The 27,792-nt window shown below is 43.0% G+C and overlaps 2 protein-coding genes across 3 annotated transcripts; both read right to left on the reverse strand.

Moving 5' to 3' along the window:
• Positions 1 to 3,548: 3,548 nt before the first annotated feature.
• On the reverse strand, positions 3,549 to 16,101 carry LOC120496118 (kinesin family binding protein). 2 transcript variants are annotated; one of them, XM_039696249.1, is made up of 7 exons: positions 15,720 to 16,101; positions 13,027 to 13,125; positions 9,068 to 9,147; positions 8,783 to 8,966; positions 7,601 to 7,685; positions 5,713 to 5,822; positions 3,549 to 4,982 (listed from the first exon to the last, which is right to left on the reverse strand). In XM_039696249.1, the coding sequence occupies exons 1-7, from the start codon at positions 16,065 to 16,067 to the stop codon at positions 4,104 to 4,106; spliced, it is 1,785 nt and encodes a 594-aa protein (XP_039552183.1). In that variant the 5' UTR covers positions 16,068 to 16,101; the 3' UTR covers positions 3,549 to 4,103. The 2 variants fall into 2 exon arrangements, with proteins under 2 accessions (XP_039552183.1, XP_039552182.1); XM_039696248.1 differs by having other exon boundaries at positions 5,713 to 5,825.
• A 405-nt stretch (positions 16,102 to 16,506) lies between these two features.
• LOC120496126 (nucleolar RNA helicase 2-like) lies at positions 16,507 to 27,786 on the reverse strand. The gene is made up of 15 exons (XM_039696265.1): positions 27,599 to 27,786; positions 27,191 to 27,475; positions 26,024 to 26,099; positions 24,871 to 25,049; positions 23,648 to 23,765; positions 22,826 to 23,011; positions 21,990 to 22,135; positions 21,592 to 21,741; positions 20,536 to 20,697; positions 19,842 to 19,961; positions 19,300 to 19,373; positions 18,397 to 18,556; positions 17,689 to 17,823; positions 17,245 to 17,289; positions 16,507 to 16,755 (listed from the first exon to the last, which is right to left on the reverse strand). Exons 1-15 carry the CDS (start codon positions 27,689 to 27,691, stop codon positions 16,588 to 16,590), a joined length of 2,097 nt encoding a protein of 698 aa, XP_039552199.1. The 5' UTR covers positions 27,692 to 27,786; the 3' UTR covers positions 16,507 to 16,587.
• Positions 27,787 to 27,792: the final 6 nt, after the last annotated feature.

Raw genomic sequence — 27,792 nt, forward strand, 5'->3', positions numbered from 1 at the left:
TCTCAATTTCTGTCTCCTTGTCTACACTAGAAATCACTTCTAATGATTCATCAGTACCTCTGTTATTTAAAAAGTCCTGGAATTCAGGTGGGAGGAGGCTCTGGGCCCACCTGACTGCATTCTCTCATGGGCTGCTGTGAAAATCCTCTGGTGTTACCTGAATCCACTGGCAATCCAGAGATGGCCTCAGAGTGGTTTGAGACTCTCCCTGGGAACTTTTTGCTCTTGCTCCATTCCAAGACAACTTAAGTATGCAGAAAATCATCTTGTTCATTCCTTTTTTTTTTTAAAAAAAAAATGCATTTCACCCACAGATCTCAGAATAACTCTGACACAAGCACTTTGTACTCCTCTTGCAGCATTCAGAGACTCACACGAGCTCACTCATCACATGCTTATCCCAGTCTTTCACTCATCACTCATCCAATTCCTCTTTGTTTCTGCAGAAAATTGCATTAAAAAACTCAGATAGAGAAATCCTTGTATCCTGGTCCAGTGCCAACTACTAAATTTCTTTCACAGCAACAATGAGCATGTAAAAAGACTTTGCTGTATTTTGTGCACACCAGATGCCAAAACCTCAAGCACTAAGTATTTATAACATTGCTATAAATACCCAAATTATTAAAACCTTTGGTGTTAAGGAACCACTTTATCAGTCACTTCTCCCCAAACAAACAGTCAGTATCACAGACATTTTCTCTTCTGAATGGATGCAACACGTTTTCCAAAGGTGCTATGTTTCTCCTGAAGAGTCTGCCTGGCTCTTCAGCTGCAAAGGCACAGCCAAACATTGGTTTTGGAAAAAAGGCAGCCAGGCAATTAGTTGTTGTCAGGAAACCACTGTTTTTGCACCTACCCGTGACAAGGAAGAGTTAGAAACCACCAAACTGCAAAATGAAACAGCACTAGGAGGCACTTTGGACAGAGTTCCCAGGAAGTACGTAAAAGCACTTTTCAAACTAAAAATTAATCATTTGTAGCAAGCTCTAAAATAGCCAGAGATGTTGCAATAGAAGAGGAAAGAAAGTTGACAAATGCTTCTCACCACAACTTTATGCACTTGGCTTTATCGTAACAGTCTTTAGTTCTGTAATTTCAGGACTGCAGAAGGGTTTGCCTCATGAGCTGCCAGCCCAGCTACATCCTCCTTTGCAGGACCACATCTGGGCATCCTACAGTGAACAGTTCCACAGAAAACATCCAGGAAACACCAACTAGGGAGACAACAAGGCACTGGTTTCTTTCTCTCACAAAATACTGAGGCACAGCACAACCATGCCCATCACTCCATTTTATGACACCTACCATATCTCTAGCCAGCACAAGAATTAAGTGCTTCAACGAAACCCAAACTGGTTTTAATCAAACCAAATCAGTTCTCGTGAGTGTTGCATGCTATTTGAAGAAGTACACTGAGGTCATAGCTCTGATCTCACACTTGACAGGAATTCCACAGAAACTTGGACTTCTTGTAAATCTCACTGCTTTATGCTGGCTAAGGAGAAAAAACTAGTAGAACAACAAAAAGGAGGTTTCAGTTGTAAGACATTTTTGCTGTACAGAAAGCAATAGAATGCAGGTTAAACAGAGTTCACAGGAACCTAATCTTCAATTAATCTTTGAAATAAATGCCTGACCTCACACATACTTTACAGTTAAAACTCAACATTCCTGAAGGGAGCTTTGCTGCCTAATCCAACAAGCTCCCCACCTCCTTTTTTTTTTAACTAAATACAGAATCTTACATAAGTTCATTCTCTCAAATCATTGAACAAACAGGAATTATTCAAAGGGTCTTCTTAAAAAGATATGCCTTAAAAGAAGCACAGCATAGTACTTTGTGCTGAGCCTCTGGCACAATGCAACCTCCAGTAATAAAATATAATTAGCTGGCAGAAGCCTTGAATATTTAGTCTAGGAGATGAACTGGCATAATTGCTTTCTGTAACTTCATATGCATTTATATGAAATATATTTTTTTTAAAGTTGGAAAGCCTAAGTGTTCTGGGTATCTTCAGAGGAGAGAACTCTCCAAGCCACAGTGCCAATCATGCTGATTGTGCTGAAAAAGCTCTGATCCTTCTGAAATCAGGACTTCTTTACTCTGGACCTACTCCTACCTGTCTGCTGAGCTCTCAGTGGGGTTTTAGTGGATTCAGGGTGTTTCTCTGCACACCTGATGATGGTTAAAATGGATACATCAAATTATTAAAAAGGATACATCACCCCACACTTCATTCAGCTTTCCAGTTACCTGCAGGTATTTTTTCCACACTTATTTCAGACCAGTATTTGAAGGGGGGGGGGGGGGGGGGGGGGGGGGGAATAAGATTTTTTTATGCTAGGATAGCCCACAAACTATTCCCCTCCAAATTACAAGAAAACTAATGATGATGCTCTACAAAATTTGCTCAAAGACAAATGTATAGAAGGAAAAAACCCCAAACAACTACTCCAAACATATATTGCTGCCTTCTACTTGAATAGGAAACGAAAGTTAGTAGAAAAAAATTTAATCTTTTTGTTTGTGGTAAAAGTGCACACTAGCTTTAACTGAAATCAGACAAAAACAATGTGCAATAGAGGCTGCTGAGAAATGTTTCACTGAGAAACTAGGGCTGTCTTACTTTCAGGCCACAGGAAAATCTGAATTAAAGATCTGACTGCAGAAATGAAACTCCTAAAGGCTGACTAGACAATTATTTAGTAAAACAGAAAAAACACACACAGGCACGTGCACTCACTCTCTCCCTGACTCTACAGGCACAAAAGTAGCTGGTCTAGTTTTGGGTTTTGCTACTGTTCATTTCCAGCACCCATTTTTTGTTGGCCTATTTGCAGTCTAGCCTGCAGAATTCTCTGCAGAAGAGATTTTCACCATACATTTCAGATGTACATGCTTTCCCCTCACACCCTTTAAGCAAATCTGATGTTTCCTCCCCTCCAGCCTCCAGAAGCATCCAGCTGTTTTGGCATTCCTCCAATGGCCATTCCTTTGGATTCCTTCAATGGCCTCTAGTGCTGTGAACATGTTCCCACCCTGTCACATGTCAGTGACAGGACTGCCAGTGCACTTCTGCACAAAGTCACACTGTCCCTCCACCTGCCCCATGTCCCCTGGAGCTCTGGCCATCATCTCCTGCCATGCAGCTGGACCCTGTGCTCTGCCTGTATTTCATCTCAAACAGCTTCAGAGAGGGCCTGAAGCTGTTAGAGAGCAAATACAGAAGTTGAGCAGCACCTGGGCTCCCTGAGCAGCACAGAGTAAGAATCCAGCCATGGCATCAAGCTGTATCAGGAAATGTCTGCAGCACTAGAGCACAGGACCTGGGAATGCTCCACGGTGTGTTAGGAGCAGAGAATCTCCTCCCACCACAAAAGGTTGGCTGCTTTCTTGCTCTGGCTTCTGGCACTACAATTGCTCATGTGTTTTTAACAAAGACACTCATATGGAAACACGTTTACAACTACTTACTTTGGCCAAAGTTAAAACATGTATTTTACCTTAGTAAGACACAGGAAACAGAATTCCAAGGACTCTGAAGAAACATTTAGCTGGACTAGTCCATTTATTGAGCCTATATCAACAGATTTTGATTAACAAGGAAAAGAACAACAAGCAACATACAAAATAAATACTAAAAACAAGTTCCCTTCACATTGATAAAGTTTTCTGGGGACAAACATTAGAAGAGATAAAATGCATTCTAGTGGAAGAACATGCCTCAGGTTTATAAGAAAAAAAAATTTAAAATAAGATTCTCTTTAAAAAAACTATTTTCATACAGCACTACACTTAAGAACTGAATCATACACCAAATAAAAAGCTGGGAGGGAGAAAAGGTGTATATTTACATATAAGACACAGAGTACAAAGCATTAGCTGGACTTATACTTTACATTTAGAGTTTATACCATTAGTGTGGGTGAGCTATGGACCGGGAGGGCTCTGAGTTGTTCACAAGGTTACACTAGTGCAGGCTGTAGGTGGATGTCCCTGCAGACACCTGACCTCTATCAATCAGTAGGGAAGCTGTGCCACAGCACTGGCCTGGACAGGTAACTGTCCTGACAGTGCCCATTGCCTCCAAGGCAAGCTTTTATACAAATGAAGACACCTTTGCTCTTAGTCTCTCCATGCTTGCTGGAAGAAGATTCACCATCTCCTTACTGAGTTCTAGCTCAGTTTCAATGGCAGGGACAGCTTCTGGATACTTTTCACAATAGTCTACCAGAAATGAGTAATATTCCAATGATGTTTGCATATTTTCCAGTTGCTTTTTGCTGTCTGAAGTAATAAGCTTACCATACAGTCGTGCAATATGAAATTTAGCCACCATGGCAGGGCGAAGAACATCTTCCTCGAGTTTTTCAGGAAACACCTTATCAGGGTTCCTCAAAGAATCTAAGAAGAGTTCATAATATTTGATTGCAAACTGAGCCAGAGAATTAATTTTTTTAACTGTGTGTGAGTCTAGTTTCTCTAGCCTGTTACCAATAGCCACCTTTAAATCCATCATCTCATAATAGGTGTCAGCTAGCTCACACTGGAGCTGCCTACGGATCAGCAGGTAGTACTGGGGGTTCAGGTCTGTGTAGATGGGCTCCAGCATGTCTATCCTACGCTTGTGCATTTTGCAACGCCTCTCATAGTCTTCTTCAAAGAAAGCAAGTACCTTAAACAAAGCACTGTGATCCTGAACAATTTCAATATGGTCAGTAACGTAACCATCGACCTGAAAGAACTCTTTTGCCTCCTGAACATAGTTCTGACCAACCAGGAAGACTTCTCTGGCTTCTTGAAAATCTAAAGGATATACGCTGCTCACTTTCTCCTCCACAGCTAAGACAGAGTCACATATATCACTTGTCCCAAAAAGGACAGCTTTTTTCCTGCCCTTCTCCTTTTCATCCTCTTCTTTTTTCCTTTGGGCTTTAAGTTCCAATTGCCTGTCTGGATCCAGCTCTCCTATGTTATCCTGAAATGAGAAAGCATGCTAATTAAAAATGAATATGGCTTATAAAGAGAGACTGAATCATTTTGAGTCACTTTTGAAATATAAACTAGTGAGCAAGACAAAACAGAAATCGTTGATATATGAGGCCTTATATTAACAAAAGAATCATGTCACTTACATTATCAATATTGAAAAGACATAAAATTAAGGTGGTTCAGTCTCTCTACCCTGTGTGACAAAATAGCCAAAAGAATAAATGTTAAGCCCAAGTGCTCTGCTTCATAAAGCGTTTCAGCAAATGCTGGTTGAAACATCTGAAGAAATATTTAAATGAGTTAAGTGAACTGAATCAAATCTGAATTCATCAAATGCTTGAATGAATGAGAACGTCAGCACAGAAAACTGTTGCACATTAAGACTATGTTCTTACTAGCAGTTAAATAAGAAGGAATCTGTCAAATCAAGCTGCAAGAAAATGCAGCAGAGAGGAGGAAAATTTGTGAATTTGCTGTAAAAGCAATGCCCTGATCACTCCACAGAGCTGATCCCCTATCTGTCCTTACTCTGAAGTGCTGCATTTAAGTCAAAGCATACCATGTAACACTTGCTGCACTGCAAGCATTTATTGTTTTGCTCACTGGGCAATTGCTTATTCCTTGTTACCAACTGCAAACTGACTCCTCTTGCAAAGATCAAAGCAGACTTGGTTTGCTGTTAGACAATGACAGCTACAGAACAGATCTTCTGTTACCTCAAGCAATTTTCGAGCGCTCTGCAGAAGATTCAGGCAATACTTAATCCAACACCTTGCAATTTCAGCTTTCCTCTGTGGAAGGTCCTGTTGGTCTGGCTCTGTTTCATCTGCTGAATGGACATAAAAACACATAAAAACTTTAAGAGAAGTCCAGCACTCCAGCAAGACCCTCAAATGCTCCATGCAAAGAATATACTTGTATTTCATTTCCCTCATGCTTAGACAGAAACATGTTCTCCATGTTAGTTTATGTTATAGTTCTGTAAATTATCATTTTTGTTAGAAACCCGTACAGACTAGCAAGGATTTGTCATGTATGCGTTCTGAAAATAAACAGATCATAATGTATCTTTAAAAAGACTTTCATCTTCAAGATGTTTTACTGGAAAAGGTTTCCAGGTCTCTTTGCAGTACAAGAAGGAAATCAGGATAATTCATGTTCTGAGCTTCAGCTGTCTGCCTAGTAATTATTTCTGAGGATGGTAAGGGCATTTGCATTGCAATGGGCCCCAGACTTGCTACCAAAAAAGGGAACAAAATAAGGGAAACTGCCTTTGGTTAAGCTACCTGGTACAAACATAATATTTATTAGCTCCACAGCTTCTGTATTTTTCTCCCCAAAGTCTCCCCACTATCACAGACAGCAGCACTGCTGGTATCTCAAGATAAAATTTTCATAAACCAAATAGATTTCAACAAAAACTCATTTCCCAGTCTCTCTGCAGAAGGCAGTGAGTTAGCTGAACAAGGACATTCCTACAGGACAGCAGCACTTCTGATCACCAAATAAAAACCCAACTTCACACTCAGACCCACTGCACTCATTATCTTTCATTAGAGCAAATCAATTTCTTATCACGGAATTAAGAATAGCTGTTAATCTAAGAAAAGGCACATTTATTAATTATGTCTGTGCTTGCTTAGATTCCAATTAACATGATAAAATGGAAGTGCTTGGGAATGGCCAATGCTGACTGTGTATTGTTTTTTCTGTAAGTTAGAGCCTTCTGCAAGTCCACAGCCCAGCTCTCTGTCCCATGCAAAGGAAGGAAGGTAGGATAAGCAATTATTCACCAAAACAATCAGGATTATCACTATTCCTATGTGGTGCAGGAAGAAATCAAGATAGAACTTAGTTGGCTCCTTCTTGCTCCCTCTCCATGAATTAAAGCTCTATCAACTGGAAGCTTTCCCTTGCCCAAGGCAGACACAAAAGGGTGTGCTGTAGATAAGCAAAGCCTAGGCCTAAAACAGAGCAGTGACACCATCATGGAAACACAGGTCCTTAAAACTAGGGTCAGTTCTCTCAGAGTTTCTTCTCCTGCTATTCACACTGCACTGCCAAGGTGCTCCTTTGCATCAAGGCCCAAACAAGGAGGGCAGCCTCAACTCCAAAACCAGCCACTGATGAGGCTGCAGCATCCAGCAACAAGAGACAACACAAGCACCCTCTGGATTTGGGGTTTTTAGAGCTGCAGATTTGCTCCCTGTTTTAAAGCTATTCCCAGGAAGCACCTGGGTTGGTTCGCTGAATGACTGCCCTCTGATCACTGAGTCGAACTGCATTTTTAGCATGTGTACAAAGCCAAATGGATCAGAGATATTGCCACTCTTGAAGTAGATATTGTTTTAAATTTCACATTCACTAAATTACTGCTTTCTGAAACACCAGAAACAAGCACTTTTTCTCAGAGGGTCTACACAGCCAATCTTGAGCTGTAGTACCAGTCACTTCTCAGAAACATTCAACTCTATTAAAACATATTTTAGAAAATTAACACTGGGGTAAGTTTTGTACATTTTGTTAAACTTCAGTTTTAAACATTAACACATAGTGATTCTTCATTCACAACAATTTTATTAAAAAAAATTTTTATAAACTCACAGTCCTCAGCAGATGGCACCTGTCCAGCTTGGCTGAAGATGACATTGGCTGCTGCTAGACAGTGTCGAGCCTCCATAAAGCATTCCTGAGAGAAAGAGAGCAGCATTCAGCACAGGTGTGAGCAGCTCAAGCCCTGCTGTCACTTGGCCAAACCCCTCAGCTCAGACAGTGAGCACACACGACCACAAGGGAAATGACAGAACTGAGAGGCTCTGGAGCATATTCCCCAGGCACTGGACGAAAACACAATTTTTCCACACCTATTACTGAATACAAAATGTTCTAATTGTTTTTTCTGTACCACAGCCACAACACCAAGCCTTTCCTTTAATGCTGGCTGTGTACACTGAATGTTCTGACTGTTCTGGCCGCCTGAGGTGAAGGAAGTGACACCTTGTTGCAAACACTACCACGGTGGGAACAGCCTGGACACACAGCTCACACCCTGAGTCAGATCTAGATTCCTGTACCCATATTTGGCAGTGCACTGTTAAATAACTAGTGCTATCACTGCATCAAAAAGATATGGAAATTAGGATTACTATTGAAATTAGCATTAACTGCCATAGGTAGGGCAGGAATCTTTTAAAGCATCAGAAAAGAGCATCTAAATGGCCTGGAATATAGAAATTCCTAAATAAAGCTTCCCGTGTTAGCACATCCTAACAGCATTGTTTAGAGTCAACACATGGCAAACAGCTACCAACTCACATATTCACTTTCATGTTCACACAGGTTCAAACAACTCTTGAGCACATGCTAAGGCACTAAGGACAATAATTTATTATAAACAAGAAGCCATACCTTGGCCCTCAGATGCTTTTTGTTTTCAAACTTCATTGTAAGAGAACAACACAATAAAGAATTTTAAATTATTATAATCCCAAAGTTTACTTATGAACATGACATCGCATCACTGCTAATATCTCATGAACCACAGAGCTTTTCTCATGTTTACAGCCCTGTTCATCTTCCCCATTGCCATCACAACCCCACAGGAAAGCCACCACGTCCTCTTCAGAAAAAACCTGACAGATGCCTCATGTCAGAAGAAACTTGTGGTTTTATAGGTACAGACTTTCAGTTCATCTTGGAGAGCTGTCCCAAAGAGCTGTTTGAACAACTGCTTGAGGTGGCAGCTGCATTAATGGCAGAATTAGAGCAGAAAAGCTGGAGGCATACCTTGGAGAGGTAGTACTGTGACAGAGTGGCAGCGTTGCGGGCCCACTCCACGGGGCAGTAGCCGCAGTACTCGAGCTGCCGTTTCAGCGTGGTGTGGCAATACTGGGCAGCCTTCTCAGTCATCTCCAGGTGCTGGTACACTTGTGCCAGGTAATACAGAGTGTGTGTGTAGGCTTTTTCAAATCTGGAAAAGCAACAACAGTCTCTTTAGATGTTTTTCTTTTTCCTCCTTAAATACTTACTCATAATTTAATAAAAAAAATAAGTATGCTGCTTAACATCCACCTTTTGGATCTTTCTTGGTCTGTGAGTTTTTCTTCTTCTGCCATGAAATGTTCACTGGGATCCAGGGGAGGATTTCCATCCTGCAAGGGTACATGACACATTCAGCAAACTACATTTCTTACTCTGTGGCACAGTGCTCCCTCTCCTGGCTACAAATCATTTACCATTTGCCAATCCCAAATTCAACAAAGCTTCACATAACCCATCTCAGTGCCACTTCTCCAGAGCAATTCCACAACACTCAGGAGATTCAGAGGATGAAAGTCACAATTCTACACAGACAAGGCTCACAGCTTGCAGGACACTTCTGCTTATGTACATTAAAGCAATGCATGCTGCCTGCACCAGAGATACTCAGCCTGGACTCTACAGGATTCTACTGGGCATCTTTATTTTGTACAATAACATTCTGGGCTCTGAGGCATCAATTTAGTACCAAGCACTCCTTCAAGTGTGAAACATTCGTTTGCCCAGCTGCACTGAGCAGTAGCAAGAAAACATCCTGCAGGAAGTACTGCAGAGAACACCAAGTGCTGAGTGCTCAGCAGAGCTGCTGTGAAGACTGCTCTAAAGGGACTCCCAGAATCCACGAGCTGCCAAGATCATTTACTCAGACAAACAAATGAGACAACACACAACGTCTCTGCAGGATGAAGCTGCTAAACCCTCCTACCAGGCAGAACCTACATGCAAGTTATTAATGGATGGTGGTGGTTCCCATCATTAGAAGCACTTTTTTGTTCTTCAAACCACAAGTTCTGTCAGAATCCTTACACAGACAACTATACATCTTTTGACATTGCTGTATCCAGATCTAAGACAATTGTCAATAATGTCAGCAGACAGTTCACAGGCAATCCCAACAGATGAACATTGCTTATGGCAGAGCTTTATTAGCCTGGGCTTATCCCATTTCCTTTGCAATTGTGAGTAAATTCAGGTGCCAATTCTAAAACACTTCAAATGAAACCATCTTTTAAGGAGAGATTTTCTCTCATTACACAGTGCATCCTGGAGGGTGTCCAACGTGTCTGCCAGCAAGAAAACCCAGGTTAGTATGCAGCTTGTCTAGCCCTTTCCTAACCACATTTCTTTCTTGGCCAAAGAGAAAGTAAGGCAACAAATAAAAATCAGCTTCAATAAATACTTTTTATGAGTTAATGCAGACTTAGGCAGGAGCAGCACAAAGGCAGAGAATACACTCACTTCACAGGGAAGAACACACACTATGTTTGTACTGTGTCTCATAAAAAATCCCTGAACAGATTCATTTATTTGCTTTTAATATAAGTGTTTTACTCATCTTAAAAATGAGCAAATGTACCTGAAACACATAGTGACAAATAAACTAAAGCATGTTTAACCTACCAGAGGCATGTAGATTTTTTTATTATATGATCTTTTAATCTGTAGGTCTTTGTTTACAACTCATTAGTTTTTATGAGATGAAATTATAACTCTTCCTCTTGTTTTCTTTAGATACCAACGTTCTAACAAGATTTGGAGTATATTCTGCCAAGACTAGAGCTATTCCTGCAAAGAAAAGAACTGAAATGACACAGTAAGCAACATTCTTGCCTCCTTCCTGTATATCTACAGATCTGTCTCTGATATTAAGCCTTATGCCTTTACTTATCCTCAGAAAGAGCTCTCCAACTCTTCCTTCTAGGTGGACTTCATTAGGCCAAGCTCTTTGCCTTGGTTTTGCTTTAGGGGGAGAAACCACCCTATCCAATTTTTTAAGTTAATTGGACCCAGTCAGTAAACAACTAAATCCATCAGCTCAGGAAAATGTCTCCATCATCAGCAGTTTACCAAAGACTCCCCGAGAGGAAGGCTTCCTGAAATGGGGGATGTTACAAAATGTTACAAAAACTACATTCACATATTTATAATTTGTGAAAGACAACTGTTGGCACCATTGTATAAATCTGTGGTTTCTTCTAAAAGGAAGACTTAAAGCATAATTATGTTTGTCTGCACAATGCCTTGAACTGTAAGAGGTAAATAATGGTGGGGGGAAAGTGTGGCAAGTGATCATTGTGTATGAATAACACTGGTGCTTTGGTTTTGTACAGGAAATACTTACAAAGTGATGTAAGGTTTTTAGTTTTTAGAGAGTTGTATGTGTTTGTGTGAAAAAACACATGTTAAAAATGAAATAAATTTGGGGTTTTTTCTTCTTTTAGTTCCTAGTAAACTAACGAAAATTTTAGATTTTGTTCTTTACATTGTCAAAAAGAAAAAAAAGTTATAAGGAGAAGAGAGTGGCCACAGACAGCAATTCATAACTTTGCCAGGCATTGTCCTGGGGAAGGCTGTGAGAAGATCAGAGGAAAGAATGAGAAACAATTCTTATTTCCACTTGCTGCACCTGTTGTTGTGAACACGTGGAATGTGTTATGGATTTGCTCACCAAAGGGTGGATTCTTTGGTCAATGGTGATGTGTTTGGATTCAAACCTGTGTCATGAGTAAGGGTGATGGGTTTTCTTAATAAGTGTAGAATAATAAAGTGATTGATCAGCCTCCTGGGGATCATGGAGTCAGTGCTAATTATTACCCTTTGGGGACACCTGGCAGCAACAGAAGAGAAGTATTCTAAAAGTTTTACTCTAATTCTTATTACTCTTCCTTTTAATTACTGTTAATAAATTTTTCTTTACATCCTTTTAAACATGCTTTACCTTTCTCCTAATCCTACCTCACAACAAGAAAAAATACACTTAATTAACCAACAATAAAACCCACCACACTCTTTAATACATTAACCAAAAAATCTCAAATTAACAAACCAAAACCAGTACACCTAGTCAGGCAGCAAAGTCCCAGAAGAAATATCCAGTAACCACTACTAACAAAAATTTAAAGTTTCAGAAAAGTCTACAGTGCAAATGTGAAGTACCTGGCAGCACTTTAATCCACTATACCATAGCACCAGTTTAATTTCATAATAACTGCAGCAAGTGCCAGATGCTTTTGGGAGTCATGTGATAGCTGGGGCTGGGTATAAATATCAAAGTTGAACACCAGGAATTAATTAGAGAGAAGCAGTAACTCTGGTCAGCCCAACTGATCCAGAGGGCAGGAAATAAGCTGACAGCTGACAGGATTTTCAGCACAAGTGGGGCTTTCTTCTAGATCCATTACCTCTCCTACCACTGCAGGCCAGCATGACTGCAAAGGTGGAGAGAGGGCAGTCACCAACCAAGAATAAAAGTAAAAATCTCCACAAGTATAATCAGTACTCTAAACCAATTTCACAGTAAAACCTGAACTGAACCTGTAATTTCATTAATCTAAGGTTTGTCCAACCTACTCAGCTGTGCTGAGACACAGCTACTGCTTCTTGAAGGCCACAAATGTTTTTAGTTCACTCCACAACTGTCCCTGAGGCAACTCAGTGCAGGAACAGCTTTGCAAAGAGCTTAAAAATAGCACAAGGGAGTCTTTGTAGGATCCACAGCAGAATCCACAGCTCAAAAGGCTGTTTAATATGCATGAGAGGGTTAGCTGTCTGTGAGATTGTCCTCTTGGATATGGAACTAAACTACTTGCCCCTGTAAAACACTGCACAGTCAGAGCAAATCATGCAAATATTAGTTTTGCTTCCTTTTCCCACTGAAAGCAATGGATATTTTTATTGCATTTCCAAGATAACATTTAATAATAGTCCTTGTTAAAATCCAAATTCTACTAGGTGTCAACTTTGGATTATTAAGGGGTTTTCAAAAGGGACCATTATTTTTGAGCAAAATTTTTTCTATTTTGAAATTAGCAAGTAATGCACTAATTTGCCTTGCCCTACACAGCAGTACAATTTGTATCACTTGCCAAAAGTATCACAGCAGCCAGTATACAGCACAGAAACTCAAAACTCCATTGCATGTTTATTTCAAAGATTACTTAACCTGCAAGTGGCAGGTGAAAGTAAGACCTGCCACGACATTAACACAGTACCTCTTTCATGTATTGATTATACAAGGCTTCTGCAGATTCCAAGTAAGTTTGTGCAGTTTCAATTTCATCCCTTTGAGACCACAGGATCCCCAGAATGTTCTAAAGGTAAAAGAAAAAAAAATAGTCACATTCCATTTGAATCACACATGTTTTTCCAAACAATTGATCAATCTTCATCCTTATGTATGTGTGTGTTCTAATACAATGGATTTCAAGAAGCAGAAATTGTGCTTTTCACTGTGAGTGGCTCAAAAGGGAAGGGAGTTTTCACACAGCAAATTTCACATAAAAAATACACCTCACAGTCCTCTGTTTACTCTGCTACATAAGGACTAGTGTGTTCAAATAATGAGCTTTTTCCACAGAGTATGTTCTGCATCCAATTCATGCAGCTTTTATGTTACATACAAATATCATAAAACGAGACAAGAAATCAGAAATTTGTTAACATGACTCCATAGAAAAAAATTAACAAGAAAAAATATGCTAGGAATGAATGCTTGTATATTTTCAACAATGGAAAGAGATTAAGAGCACCTCTGAGGTCCAAAAGTTATAGACTATTGCCTTCAAATTTAAATTAAAACAACTGCATCTGTGGACTCAACTTTGACAAAAAGTACCTCTAATTTTATTAATAAGATGGTGTTAATAATAATCTATGTCTGATGTGTTAATTTAAATCCTAGGCAGTGCTGTTACAAAACTCAAGAGGGCTAAAAAAAAAAACAAAACCAAAAACCTTCAAAATAATTAGAATGTGTAGCTGTATGCCAGCCCTGTGCCCCTTTCAGTTCCACTCCTCTGTTTTTATAAGAAAGCACATCACATGCTGTTTATGAACTGAAACACTTTGCCCAAGGCCAAGCAGTGGAACAAACCAGATTGCATGAGACAGAGACTGGGAAACACAGTCTTATGCAAAAGCTCAGCAATCAGAAGTGGGGATAAAGAAAGAGGCCCAGCAGGAAAAAGGAATGCTTCTTCCTACAAAACAGCAGTCACTGCCGTGGCAACACACTGCAGACATCCCAGAGCGTGGAGAAGTGCTGCCACTGATGGCAGCCACTGCTTTTAAATCAGAACTGGTTTAAATTAAGCACTCAAGCCAGTTCCAGCCCTTGGGAGCTGAGGGTTCCTTTCCCAGCTCCGGCTCAGCTCCACCCCTGAGGACAGAGCCAGGTGAGAGCAGAACCAGCACTGCTGGACCACAGCACCCACATCTTGTGTGAGGACGCAAGGCTTGACTCCATTTTCATCAGAAGGCTGATCTATTATGTTATATATTATACTAAAATACTACATTACAACTATACTAAAAGAACAGAGAGAAGAAGATCAGAAGGCTACAAAGACAAGAATCAAATAGGAATCAATAACAAAATCCTGTGACTGCTCACAGCCTTGGCACAGGTGGCTGTGGTTGGTCACTACCAGAAAACAATCCACATGGACCAATGGAAGATGCACCTGTGGCACTCCACAGCAGCACACAGTTATTGTTTACATTTCTTTCCTGAGGCTCTCAGCTCCTCAGGACAGGAAAAATCCCAGCAGAGGCTTTTTCCCTAAAATATCATAGCTACACCCACATGCACTGCAAACTTCATCCTGGAGGCCCAAAACAGAGAAGGGCATGCAGACTTTGGGCTGACGGAGAGAAGAGCTGCCTTCCAGCACACAGGTCAGAAGCACAGTGGCATCTCCTGAGCCACAAGAGCCATGTCTCCCCAGGAACATTTACTGCAGCTGGAGCAACCTCCTCACCTCCCCAAGGATAAGGGATTGGTAGGAGTGTATCCAAACCCTCACGCTGAAGGACAAGGAGTAGATGGAACCTCACTGTCCCAGACAACTCTGCTCATTTAACCAGTGCAAGACAAGCCATCATTCCACTTCCACCCTTCTATGTCAGACCACAGCTCCTTGACAGTTTGATGAGGAAGCACGATGGAGCCTTCTCTAATTAGGGCAACCATTTTTGACATAAATATCTAAATAACTGCTCTATTTAATGTACTAGAAGATTACTTCATTGACCATGACAAAGTGATCAAGCAAAAGCCCTTCTGTGAATCTTCATGTAGCAAGAACTAATTTTGATCATTCCCTTCTTCAGAATAAAGAGAAAATATTAATTCAAACACCAACAGAACTGTATTTATCCATCTGAGATAAAATGAAATAGCTTAAAATATAACAGGCAATGCTGAAAAAACAAACACTTTATCGCTTCAGGATAATGCATCAGTAAAAGCCTCTCCCAACATCACTTTGACAACCAATGAGCTAATGTATCACAAATAAATTCTGGACGTAGCGAAGTCTTTTTCTAATTTATTCTTGCACAGTTGTCACAAATTTTGTCTCGGTCTGTCCAGAAAAGCACGCTGATCTATTAACACCCAGTTTGAATGAGAACATATTTTATAAATGCCCTGCACGCCCCGAGGCGCCAGCAGGAGGCTCAAACCAGAAAAGCATCCCTCCAACAACCACCACCGGCGAATGGTTCCTCCCAGCAAGAACTGCAGGCCAGCGCTGCTGCGTTTGTTAGGGCAGGACGAGCAGCAGCTGCCAGGACGCGGGAGCGCCCCGGATCTCCCGGCGGATCTCCCGGCAGAGCACCCGGCCCAGCCCCCGGCCCACACAGGGCCCCGCTCGGCCGGAGCCCCGCGGCCTCCCCCGCCCACCTGGGCCTGGATGTAGAGGGACACGCAGTCCGGGGAGAGGCGGTGCGGCTCCAGGAGCTGCGTGCAGCGCTGCAGGTGCTCGTCGCCGGCCGACAGCTCCTCGGTGTCCGTGTGGTTGACGCCCAGCTCGTACTCCAGCACGGCCCGCCGCACGGCCAGCACCGCCTCGCCGCCCTCCTCGGCGGCGCTCAGCAGCTGCTTCACCTCCTGCAGCAGCGCCCGGGCGCTGTACTTGGAGCGGTACGGCTCCGTCTCGGGGTCCTTGAGGGACTCCACGGCCGAGAGCGTGCGGGCGGCGCGGAACTTCTCGCACACCGCGGGCCAGCCTCCGCCAGCCGCCGCCGCCATCTTCCCGCCGGCCCGGCCCGCCGCCCGCCCCGCGCGCCCGGCCCCGCCCCGCCCCGGCCCCGCCCCGCCATGGCCCCGCCCCTCAGGCGCCGTGAGGGAGGCAGGGAGCGCCCGCAGGACAGCGAGCTCCGCACCCGCGGAAGGAACGGGGAACGGGGGGGAGGGCTGGTTTTTCTGAAAATAATTTATTTCAGAACCCGATTTTTTTAGCGCTGCTGAAGAGGCAAGGAGCAGTCACTGTCCGTGCTTGGATGAATTCTGTTCCCTCGCAGGGCTGAGTTTCCAGGCACAGCCACTGCTAGGTCACAGATGCCCTTACAGGCAGGAGCTACTGTGCTGGGCAGAAAAAAACATCTCCCAGAACACCCAGTGACTTCAGCAAACGTGATTTTTCACCATCCTCAAAAACAGTCTGCTTTATCAAGGAATAAAGACAAAGAGGAGTGTCTAACAGGCTTTTACTGCCTCATAAAATTCAGCTCAGTCCCATTATCTGTAGCAGAGCTCAGTCAGTGCTCTGTTAAAGTCCTCGATTTCCACTCTTGAACCAGCCGTTTCTCTTGAAGTCTCCTCGCCTGCTGCTCCCGAACCTGGAGGAGCCTCGTGCTGCATCCTGGGGATGTTCCTCCAGCTCAGGCAACTCGCTGGCCACCGACAGCTGCCAGCGCCGCGTGTCCCTCCACTGCTCCTGAAAGCAGAGCAAGGGAACCAGGGCTTACCCGCCTGCAGGGGTGTCCAAGGCTCTGCAGCATCAGAAGCAACGCTGAATGCAAAGGCATTTCCAGACAAATCCCACCCCTGCCAAAACAGGCCATTAGATCCCCCCTGGGAGATACAGTCCTGTGACAAAGGATAAACAATCACAAGGGACAAGAGGGAAGTCAACAGAAAACTGGTGAATTCTCAAATACACTGGAGAGGCCAAAACACAGAGTAGCCAGAGACCACATAATTTTGTTTAATGAAATCAGGTAATATCATGGGAACGGAAATGAGAAGAGGCATGGCAGGGTACTTTCTAATGATTCTGCTGCGTTCTTTCTAATCACTCTGCTGCCTATGCAAGATCCTTATTAAACCACAACCTCCCTAAGCACCCCATACTGAATCTTATACAGCCAGTTGCCAGTTTCCAAATCACCAGATTTTAAAGCCAGCTCTGGCTACACAAACATACCTGTATATTACTCAGCTCATCAACAGGGATATCAAAGCACACGCCCTAAAAAAAAGAACAAAAAAGGCACATATTTACAATGAAAGAATAAAGGTCTCAAAACCAATCCCACTATACATATATATATATATATATATATATTTCTGATGCTTTTTTTTTTAGGAGGTAATTCCTGCATTATCATTTAGGATAAATGTCTCTAGTAAGTGTTTTAAAGCGCTCAACTAATATCAAAGCCTTTTTTTTTCCCAAGAGCAGATGCATAAACAGCATTATCAAGATAGGTTATAATTTCCTGAGAAATGAGTTTGAGTAGGGATAGTGCAGTACCAACATTCTGTACCAGTACTTCAGCACTCCAGCCTCAGTCCCTGCACAAACTGGTGACATGTGAACACACACAGAGCCCCACATCCCTCCATTCCCAAGGCTGGCCCGTCTCACCATCTTCCCCTTGAGGAAACGCATTGCAGACACTTTGTTATCAACCTCCTCCCCGAGCTGCTCCTTCAGCCCCCGCCAGGCATAGCCCATGGAATGCATCTCTATTGAGCACTTCAACACCATGGTCACAAAGCCCTGCAGCAAACAGAGAAAAATGTTTAGCAAGGCTAAACTTGGTCAAACCTGCTGCTAGAAAACAGATTAAAAAACCTCAAACAAGAACCACAGTTCAGTCACACAGTATGTGCAAAACTGGGTCACCACACCATGACCTGGGCCACATTCTCCTAAATGCATTAGAAAACGGAAATTATGTACTTTCCTTCAGTCAAGATCTCTTTGAGATCAGGCAATCACATGCCACACTTGCAGTATGACAAAAGTAAAAGATTCTTGATAAGGAGGAAACTGCAATAGCACAAACTAATCTATATGCTTGTAAAATGTCATTAGTTAAACTCTCTTAGAGCATCAAAGTCTTCTGTCACTTCAGTCTCTGGAGAAATTATTTCAATTTTCATCACAAGAAAATGTACTGATTTTGAGTTTCTCCTGGGAAGAGTTGATTTCAGCTAAGGAACAAGCAACACAGCAGGAGCCTAGGGGGTAACAGCTATTCAGAAACCCAGCTGAAAAAGTCTGGGAAGGAGGTGCCACACTGGCAATTCATGCATGCATCCTTGTTACCAGGGGTGCATCACTACTTACGGCTGTGGAGTTGAGCAGGGAGCGCTGCTGGACGTGAGTGGCCCCAGAAATGTGTGCCAGGGCTGCAGCCAGGGCAGCCACTGCCCCCTTCTCATCTATCAGCTCTTCGGCTGATTTTCTGAAGTAGTCCACTGCAGAGGGAGGAACGGCCTCCAGCAACCTACACAGTTGCAAGATGGGTTTAAAGAGATAAGAAATTGTGAAGTGCAGCCACATTCAAGACATACCCTGAATCAGTTATTTCTGAAAAGGGCAGTGGGGAAAAAAAGGTAGGAAACTAAGAACAGCTACTTCTGTAATGCTATTTCTGGTACACCAGCTCCCCCAGCATTTTTCAGGACACAGTGAACCCAACACCATGCCCATCATCTGCTTCATACTGGTCAAGTCCTCACGAATTATAATAACCTGCTTCAAACAATTTCCACCACAGGAGCAGCAAATGTAAACAGAGCTGCATGGAATAAAAGCCACAACCCTCAGAAATAACACAAGGAAACACAAGCCAGGGCTAAAACACCCTCACTACTGCAGAGTAACTCCTCATTATACCAAGTATTGCTTTTTGCACGCTGCTTCCACCATGTCATCTGAGCAAACAAAATCAGTTTCTCCTCATGACAGTACTTCCCTCTTCTGTCACTGGTTTCTGATTTTATAAACAAAGGTTATTTTTTTACAAAAACTTAGACAACATTATGTTCTGTGAAAAGGTCTATGCTCAGCACACAGATTTACTGATACCATCTTATGCTGTCTACACACAAAGCAGCTGACTTCTACAACAAAGGCAAAGCCATGCTCACATACAAGCCCAATCCCTTAAAGATGTGCATTAAGCTCTAAGCATCTAGAGCAACAACGTCTCTTAAACCTTTTTTAAGAACAGGCAAATAAACTTACTTTTTGGCATCACTACTTGAAGCTTTAATTACATCTGTAGCAGAGGGAACACCTACACGCTTAAAGGTAATACCCTGAAATCAAGAAAACAAATTAAAGGTATTTTTAACAGTCTACAATTCAAGCCTGTCTAAATCACATTACTGAGATCTCTACTTACTGTTTGCAAGATCAACAGACTCTTTGCTAAGTAATTTCTAAAGCTAAAATGAACTTTTAAGTTCCCAGCTTTGTTAATCTGGAGCTACTTTACTCCAATGTAGATGCAGACTGTGATGCAAGTCTGCCTTAGGCATTCCTGTCCCAGCCTGCCTGCTGACATGCACGGGGGACTGCCAGCATGGGAAGGCTCAGGCAATGCAAGAACAGGCAGACACAGAAGCATTTACAAACACCAAAATCAGCACTTTAGGCCTACTCATTTATGGGACTGGAGACTCCCATTCTGGACTCAGCAACCCATGATTACAAAGCCCAAGAGTGGCAGGGTCCTTTTAGGAGCTGATTAACTTCCTTAAGCAGAGCTCTGAGGTACAACTCACCGCTTTGTGCTCGACTTGTTTCAGAAGATCTTCTTCTCTTCTCTGAAACAAGCAAATGCAGATGCCGGTCCGGCCCGCTCGGCCCGTGCGTCCAGAACGATGGATGTAGGAATCCACATCCTTCACAAATTCAGGTCAACGTCAGAAAACCTTGTGTTACTTAAACTGCTGGCATTTCAGATTAAACACAAGCTAAACTCAAATTCAGAAGCCTAATGAGTGATGCATTATGTGTTTATACCCAAACTTCCAACTGCACGTAAGCCACTCAGGTTTGCATGTGCCCCCCCACCCAAAGTATGCTGCTCAGCTTTAACAAACCCTGCTGACAGACATTTCAAGTGTTTTAAATAAAAAGCTCCACTGGAGTTTTAAAATATGAAAAAGGCAACAGAAATATCTTAGAATTCTTATGAAACTCAGCAACATTCAGAAAGAATCCAGGAAATTTTCACAATGTCAAAACCTATCTTATGAGCTTCCAGAGTAAACAAAACCCAAGACTTTAATCAAAGCTCAAACTGTAAAACTTCAACTACAAAATTTTAGGCCTAGCATTTACAAAAAAAATCATGAACTCAAAAATGAATTGGAAGAGAACATATTTCTGATGAAACAGAGAAATAACCCACTATCCCAGCACAAAAAAAAAAAAAAAAATTTAATCCAATTTTAGTTTCCTCTAATGACTTACTTTTGGTGGTGAGCACTGTATAACAAGGTCAACCTCAGGAATATCCAACCCACGGGCAGCTACATTTGTTGCAATCAGCACTTCAAACACACCATTTCTGAAGCCTTTTAATGTGATTTCTCTCTGTTTCTGTGGAATGTCACCATGCAAGGACTGGGCATCCTGTCAGTAAAACAAGCCATTAACATGACATTTAGTGTGAGTCTAGGCCGCAGCATCTAAAGATTAACTGTAAACCCCAAAACACTGTGCAGAGCAACAGAAAATAATTACAAAGCTGATACCAAAGGACTATAAAGCATCCTACTTTATTGGATACTTCTCTGGGATTTACTGTGAAAGTAGCATGGCCAACAGGCAGAAATTATTGTTGCAATAACAATAATTATTTTTTGTTATTATAATTATTGCTGCAAGTTCTTAATGTGGATGGTACATGAGATTTCTCTAATACAAGGCAAACCATGTATTCTCACCACTTTTGGCTCTCCATAAATCAGCATTTAGTATAAAACAGGATTTTCTCTGAAAAATATGCAGCACTTTTCCTCACATTCAGAAAAAGGACAGTAATTCAGGCAAGCACAGAAGACCTGCTCAACAGATCACCTGCGTTCCAAACAAACTCCTGGCAAACCTTCCAAGGGTAACAAGGCATTTCATTCCACCATATTAGCTGTATTTTCCTGAATGACTCTTCAAAGACCAATGCTATTAAGAGATGGGAATCCAAAAAGCACACTAATATAAGATGGGACATGTCCACTACACTAGCTCTCTGTTTCTTACAATTATTACTATCTCCTGTTTATTCAGCACAGGTTGTGCATTTCCTATTGATCTGTGTCCTGCACTGCTTTAAAGCCAAAGGAATAAATTCATAATCTCTGTCAAGAGGATATTTTAACTTCAAAGCTGAATTTTTAGAAACAGCTTTCACAAGTCTTAAAATGATGCACAGAAACAATTTTCTCCACACAGCTGCAACCCCCTATTTATTCCAGGGCATTCAACCCCTGTCAACCCCAACCACTGCTCTCCACTGAGCCCCAGTACCTGTTTGAGAGAAGCATTCATAGCCAACTCATGTGCTTCCCTTTTGGTCTCACAGAAGACAATGGTCCGCCCACGAGTGCCACTGTAGACCTGGATGATGTCCCCAAGAACTCCTGCCCTCTCAGATGAGCGACACTGTATGGCCAAGTGCTGTTTGGGAAAGAAACAAGAAACCTATGATAAATCTAAGCCACTCATGACAGACAAAATGAACAAAAACAGCATTTTTATTTTTTTAAGCTTGCAAATGACAGGTCCCACATGAAAGCTTTGCTTACAAAATCTGTGTGAACCATGTGAGAAGTCATTCCACACGCCCATTTATAAAGTCAATGCATAACACATTTTATCAAGGCCATTTGCTCTCAAGACCTGCACTCCTCTGCAGCAGAACTCACTTCCACAGTTGTGGCTGTCCTTTGAGTCTTCTTTCCAATCAGGTCAATCTGTTCATACTCATCTCTCATGTATTTTTTTGCTACATCATAAACCCATCGTGGACAAGTTGCAGAAAACAGCAGCGTCTGCGGGTTGTTCTCAGAGCCTGCAAGGAAAGGCCATCGACTTCAGATATCTCAACAGACCCTGACACTTGAGAACTGATGAAAGAGCCAGAGCTGCTCTCACACTGACAGGTTTCTGTGTGCACCAAGTCTGTACAGTATGTGTACACATATGTGTAAGGAACAATATGCCAGCAATTAGCTTTTCATGGCTTTCAAAGCCATAGTGGTAAGTCTTGCCCTTACTAATCACTGAGATTTCTATTTCAAATAATTCAATCCTTTTCAAAACTTCTGGAACTAGTGAAATGTGGCAAGGAGTTCCACACATTAAAATAACCTCCTTCTGTGCCATACCTGACAGCTTTGCTGAACACCCACTATATCAGAATAGAGCAAATATTCCCTCGTTGTCAGCTTTGTGTGGTGACAAGTGTACAGACAGACCATAACCCTCTGCTCAAGTCACCTCACTCAGGACGAGGAACACTAGGGATTAGGGAGTTGGGTTTGCTGCCTTTTCCCCCCTTTTTTTTCACTCCACTCCTTCCAGAGATGCCACTCCAGCCCTTCAGCCTTCTGACACCTCTCTTTGAACCCTTTCCAACTCTACCTTCCCCTTTTCTAGCATCACACAGAGATTTTAAGTTGGAGGTGCACCAGAGTTTCTAAAGCAGCATAACTGTGTTTTCTGCATTGTCCCCTGCTCCTCCCCTGATGTCTCAGTTCACCTTTCTTATAGGATGACCCCAAGATCTCTTCCACCTGTTCAGCAAATCCCATGTCCAACATATGATCCACCTCATCCAAAACAACGTGCTTCACACTGGAAAGTTCCAGCTTGCTGTTCTGAATGTGGTCTTTGATCCGGCCAGGAGTTCCCACTAGGATATCGATGCCGCTTTTAAGGAGATCAACTGGAAGACAAAGAAACAAGGACAGTGTCAGACTGCTGAGAGACAACACGATAAGAAGTCAGCAACAGCAACACTTCTCATTTCAGAAGCAACAAGCTGCTGCCCTTTAACCTCAGAATAAAGCACAACATCCAAAGTAACAGACACAGGAGTTAACTGCAGCCCTAGCTGCTCTGTGGGGAGTACCAGCCAAACCTCACTGAAGTTACAGGAAATACACCAATTTCCAATCATTTGACATTAGAAACCTTCAGAGCTCTACTACATGGAAACACTTCCATTTTCCAGCTAAACTTGGTCACAGCTACCTCTGGAGATCCACAGAGCCACAGGCACATACACAGTTCTCCCCTTTCTGTGGACTGTCACCTAGTCCTGGTCTACGTTCACAAAAAAACACAATAAAGAAGAAATTAACAGGACTAGACACTTCACAGAACTACAACCATTCTTTTCCCTGAAGATTTTTTGGAACTAAAATAATTCAACCCAGGCTGTGTGCTTCCTTTGAAAGCCACACCAATTGAGTTCCTGACTGAACTCAAAGTCTGAGGGGGCAAAAAGCCCATTTTTACTTATGGGATGCATTTGGAAAGTCAGCTCAAATCCATTAGTAACTCCTTAGCAGTTACTTACGCTGTTCTTTATATGGAGCTCCTCCATAAAAACAAGCAACTGACAGTTTCTTTGTAAAATTCTTGAAGTCTTTGGCTACCTGAATGGCCAGTTCCCTGGTTGGGACAAGAACCAGCACCTGAAGGGAGAGAAAACCAGACAAAAATGCAGCTGTGCTTGGGAGAAGGTGCAGGAGAAAAGAGTTTACTTCACGTCAAACAGCTTGCACTCCCATCTTCACTCTGCACTTGTTGTAGAGGTGCCCACAGCTTCCCAACATCCCAGCAATATTAATATGCCCTGCCACAAGGAGCCTCAGGGCCAGCAAGAGGGAACAAGGGGAAGTGCTACAAGATAACCAAGACTAGAACAACAGTAATTTTCTTTCTTATGTTAAAGCCACATTACCAAGGGCAATGAAGGTGCAGCTCAGCGTTAAGGGGTAGGATCAGTCACTAAATCTGGTGCAGTTAGATTGTAAAAGATACATACATAGCATGATGCACTCCAGCCATACATCCCTCCTTTTCTCCACCAACCAGCCTTCCTCCAGTATCTACCCTTCCTCCCAACATTTAAGAATGAACCAATAGAACAAAGATCTGAATTAATCCCTTAAAATCTTTCAGGCAGTAAGATTTAAAAATTTACATTGCCTTTACAGTTAATAAAATAAACAGATAAAGCAGGCAATGAATCTGCAGACTGTATATAGCTCTGCAGCCTAACGATAAATACATGCACTGCAATGCATGGGAACAGGTATCTGATCACTGGCATCAGATTACCAATTCCATCCCTGGTAAACTCCACTTGCATCTCTTGAGGATCCAGACAGGAGGGGGAAAAAAATACCCAAAAGCCTTCAGTTATCACTGTGGAATTTACAGTGAGAAACAACCTCAGCAAACAGGGACAAGTCCAGGTGACTCCAACACCACCTCAGAGGAGGCAGGGGACTGAACCCCAAAGCTGCTTCGTGCCCAAGGACAGCAGCCTGGGAGTTCCCTGCTGCAGTGCCCTGTTTGTCCAAACACAGGCACAGGGGACCCCAAACACAGAATGTGCCATTACTGTCATGCTGCAAAACTCTGTCACACTATCTCCTGATCTGAGCACAGCATTCACCATTACAAAACCAGCAAAGGAACAAAGAAGTCCCCAACAGAAAACCCCAAAGCAACAGTAAAATCAAAACCTGCCATGCTCTAAGGTTTTGGTGTAAACCCTGAAGTGTAAGTTACTTTTGGTGCACGGCCTCTTCTCCCATCCTGTGAGACACTCTGGAGCTTTTCAATCAGTGGAAGGGCAAAGGAAAGGGTTTTCCCAGTTCCTGTTCGAGCTTGAGCAATTACATCTTTGCCATCATATATGGGCTGGAAAGTCTTCACTTGCACAGGGAACAGGTATTTTACACCTCGAGCTGTAAGAGAATTGAAAGAGGTTTCACTAAAAAGCAAAATAAGAATTAGAAGTCCTCATATATAAATTGTCCAGATATGAAGGGCACACCACCTCAAATCCTGCACACAACAGAAATTACAACTTAAACCATGCAGCTTTGTGGTTTATTCCTACTCTAGATCAAAAGATGTTCCACCCACACAGTGAGTGTTGAGTATCCACGATGAAATACAGTCTTCTTTGTTATGTACAGTTTAAGACAACAGGAGAAGGAAAAAAACCCAACGTGTTTTTTCTGATACAGCTCAAGATTTTGTGGTAGCTGGGTTTTTAAGGCAAGAAGGCGATGACATTTGTTTCAAAACACTGTAAAACTTCAAAGAGATTTTGCACAGTGGAAGTGAAACAAGCCATCCAAATGAAACTTCAGAGCAAGGAAAACAGAAAGCAATAAGGAGAATTTTTTGCAAAGGATAAGAATTGCACATCTACCCAACAGAGGGGACAAGAACCCTACAGCAATGGCTTCCTCAACAAAACTAGTCACAAAGAGAGATGAAAATGCCCCAAACTATCTATGAGAATAAACAATCTGTTTCAAGAATTGAAAATCTGTTCTCACAAGGCAAATATTCTTCATATACAAAACTCCATTAGGCTTGTCTAAGAAGCAATATTGTAGACAGCAGACATAGGAACAGAAATAAAGATACATAGAATGATGCTGATGAGAAATGTGTCTCTAGAATGCATATCTAGGAATAACCACTCCATGAGGAATAATTTCATATTAAGGCATCTGAAATTGAACAAACCAGAAAACTTTTTTTCTACTAACAACAGCAGATTCTCTGAATCCACAGTGATTTCTTATGCCATCCTTACCATACAAATGTAACACAATTTAGGAATATTTACACTTAGCTTATGTAGGTAACAGAACACAATTCTGACCAAACATTTACAGAAATGTTTTCTACCACGTGAACTAACCTGTGAGAAGCTTGACAGTGTTTTGTGAGAGAGGAAAATTAGAGAAGGCACCTTCTTTTTCTTCTTCTGTCAGCTCCTAATAGGATTAAAAAAAAAAAAAAAAAAAAAAAAAAAAAAAAAAAACTTAGGGCCCCCCCAAGGGGACCAGGGAAAAAAAAAAAAAAAAAAAAGAAAAAAGACTTAGTGTCCCTCCAAGAGGAGCACGGAACATACCCTACACAGCCACTCAATAAAAGCTGTGCAGTTGCTTTACAAGCACAATTTAACCAGATACCTCCTTTCTATTCAATGAAAAAGAAAACCATTTTGATGTAGGCACTTGTACATATATGCTTGGCAAGTCAGGAAATGGAAACTATTAATTAAAAATCTTAATTAAAGTCCACTGAAACTTTCTTTTCACAGGAAAACACATCTAGTGTCACAATTCACTGTGCAAAGCAGGATTTTCCCCCTATGTGTTACACCACGCAAAGAGCTCTGAACTTTACACATGAATAAATAGTCAAAACACAAAATTTGGCTTTTACTTCAGAGATCCAATAGGTCACATCGTTACACCTCAGGTACAAAAAGCACTCTCTTGATTCATGTTCTCACCTTAGACACAAAACTACCCACAGAAAGGCCCCTGCACGTTTGCGTGAGAAGCATGAACTCATGAGCACAACTGTGTCTTTCCATTACAGAACACTTGGGCAACTCTTCTTCAAAGCTGCTCCCATCAGAGAGAGAAAGCACAGCACAAAGCACAGCACGTTTCTGGACCGTGGCTGCCTGTGCAGCGGGGAGAAACCTTTGTGCTGCGGGACACCAACAAGCCGCGACACGAAGAGCAGCACACACGGAAACTGCCCCCAGGCAGCCGCCTTCCTTCCCCTCGGGATTTACCGGGAGGGGAAGCACGTGGAGAGCAGCTCCCACGTGCTGGTGCGTGCACTACCGAGCCTCACCCATCCGGGCGGGATGAGAGCCGGGATGCCCGGCATTCCCGTGCCCAGGAACAAGCGCATGTCCGCGGCACAATGCCCACAGATTCCTCGTGCTCCCACGCTGCCCCACAGCTCAGGTCTCCACACAGCGCGCTGTACGCGTTATTAAGCGCACTAATTACCAGCGGAACGTTAATTAACCAGGACAAAGGCTTTGCTGGCGAAGCATCCCTACCTCGGCGTGGCTGTCCTGCTCTGCGGCCGCCACGCTCTGGGCAGCCGGGGATGTCACGCTGCCCACCACAGCAGGGGCAGATTTCACCGCCGGCTGGGACGCGTCGCTCTCTCCTACCACACCATTGCTCTTCTCCTTGGCTTTTTTCGTCTTCTTGGGCACGGGGGGCTCGAAGTCGCCGTCCCCCAGCTCGCTCTCCTCGGGCTGCGCCTGCTCGGCCTCGGCCTTACTGCGGCGCTTCGCCTTCACCTGCTGCTTCACCTTCTTCCCCGGCGTCTCCTCCTGCTGCGGGAAAGCCGCGGTCACCGGGAGGGAACCCCTTCCTCCCCGTGCCCGCCCCCAGCCGGCTTCAAGCCCCCCAAGCCCGCACAAAATGGCCGCACCCGCGGCCGCACGTGGCGCTCCCACCTTGACCTTCCTCCGGCGGCCGCGCCGCACCGACTCCGCGGCGGCCGGCGCCTGCGGCTCGGCGGGGCTGTGCTCAGGCTCGGCGGCGGGCATGGCTGCTGGGGGTTCCCCCGGAAGGTGCGCGGCGGCGGCAGCGCTGCTGCCAGTGCCAGTGCCAGCGGCGGGGCCGGTCTCGGCACGGCGGCCCCAGGACG

The sequence above is a fragment of the Passer montanus genome, unplaced genomic scaffold (genome assembly GCF_014805655.1).
Source record: "Passer montanus isolate IOZ18808 unplaced genomic scaffold, ASM1480565v1 scaffold96, whole genome shotgun sequence".
In the NCBI taxonomy this organism is placed as follows: Eukaryota; Metazoa; Chordata; class Aves; order Passeriformes; family Passeridae; genus Passer; species Passer montanus.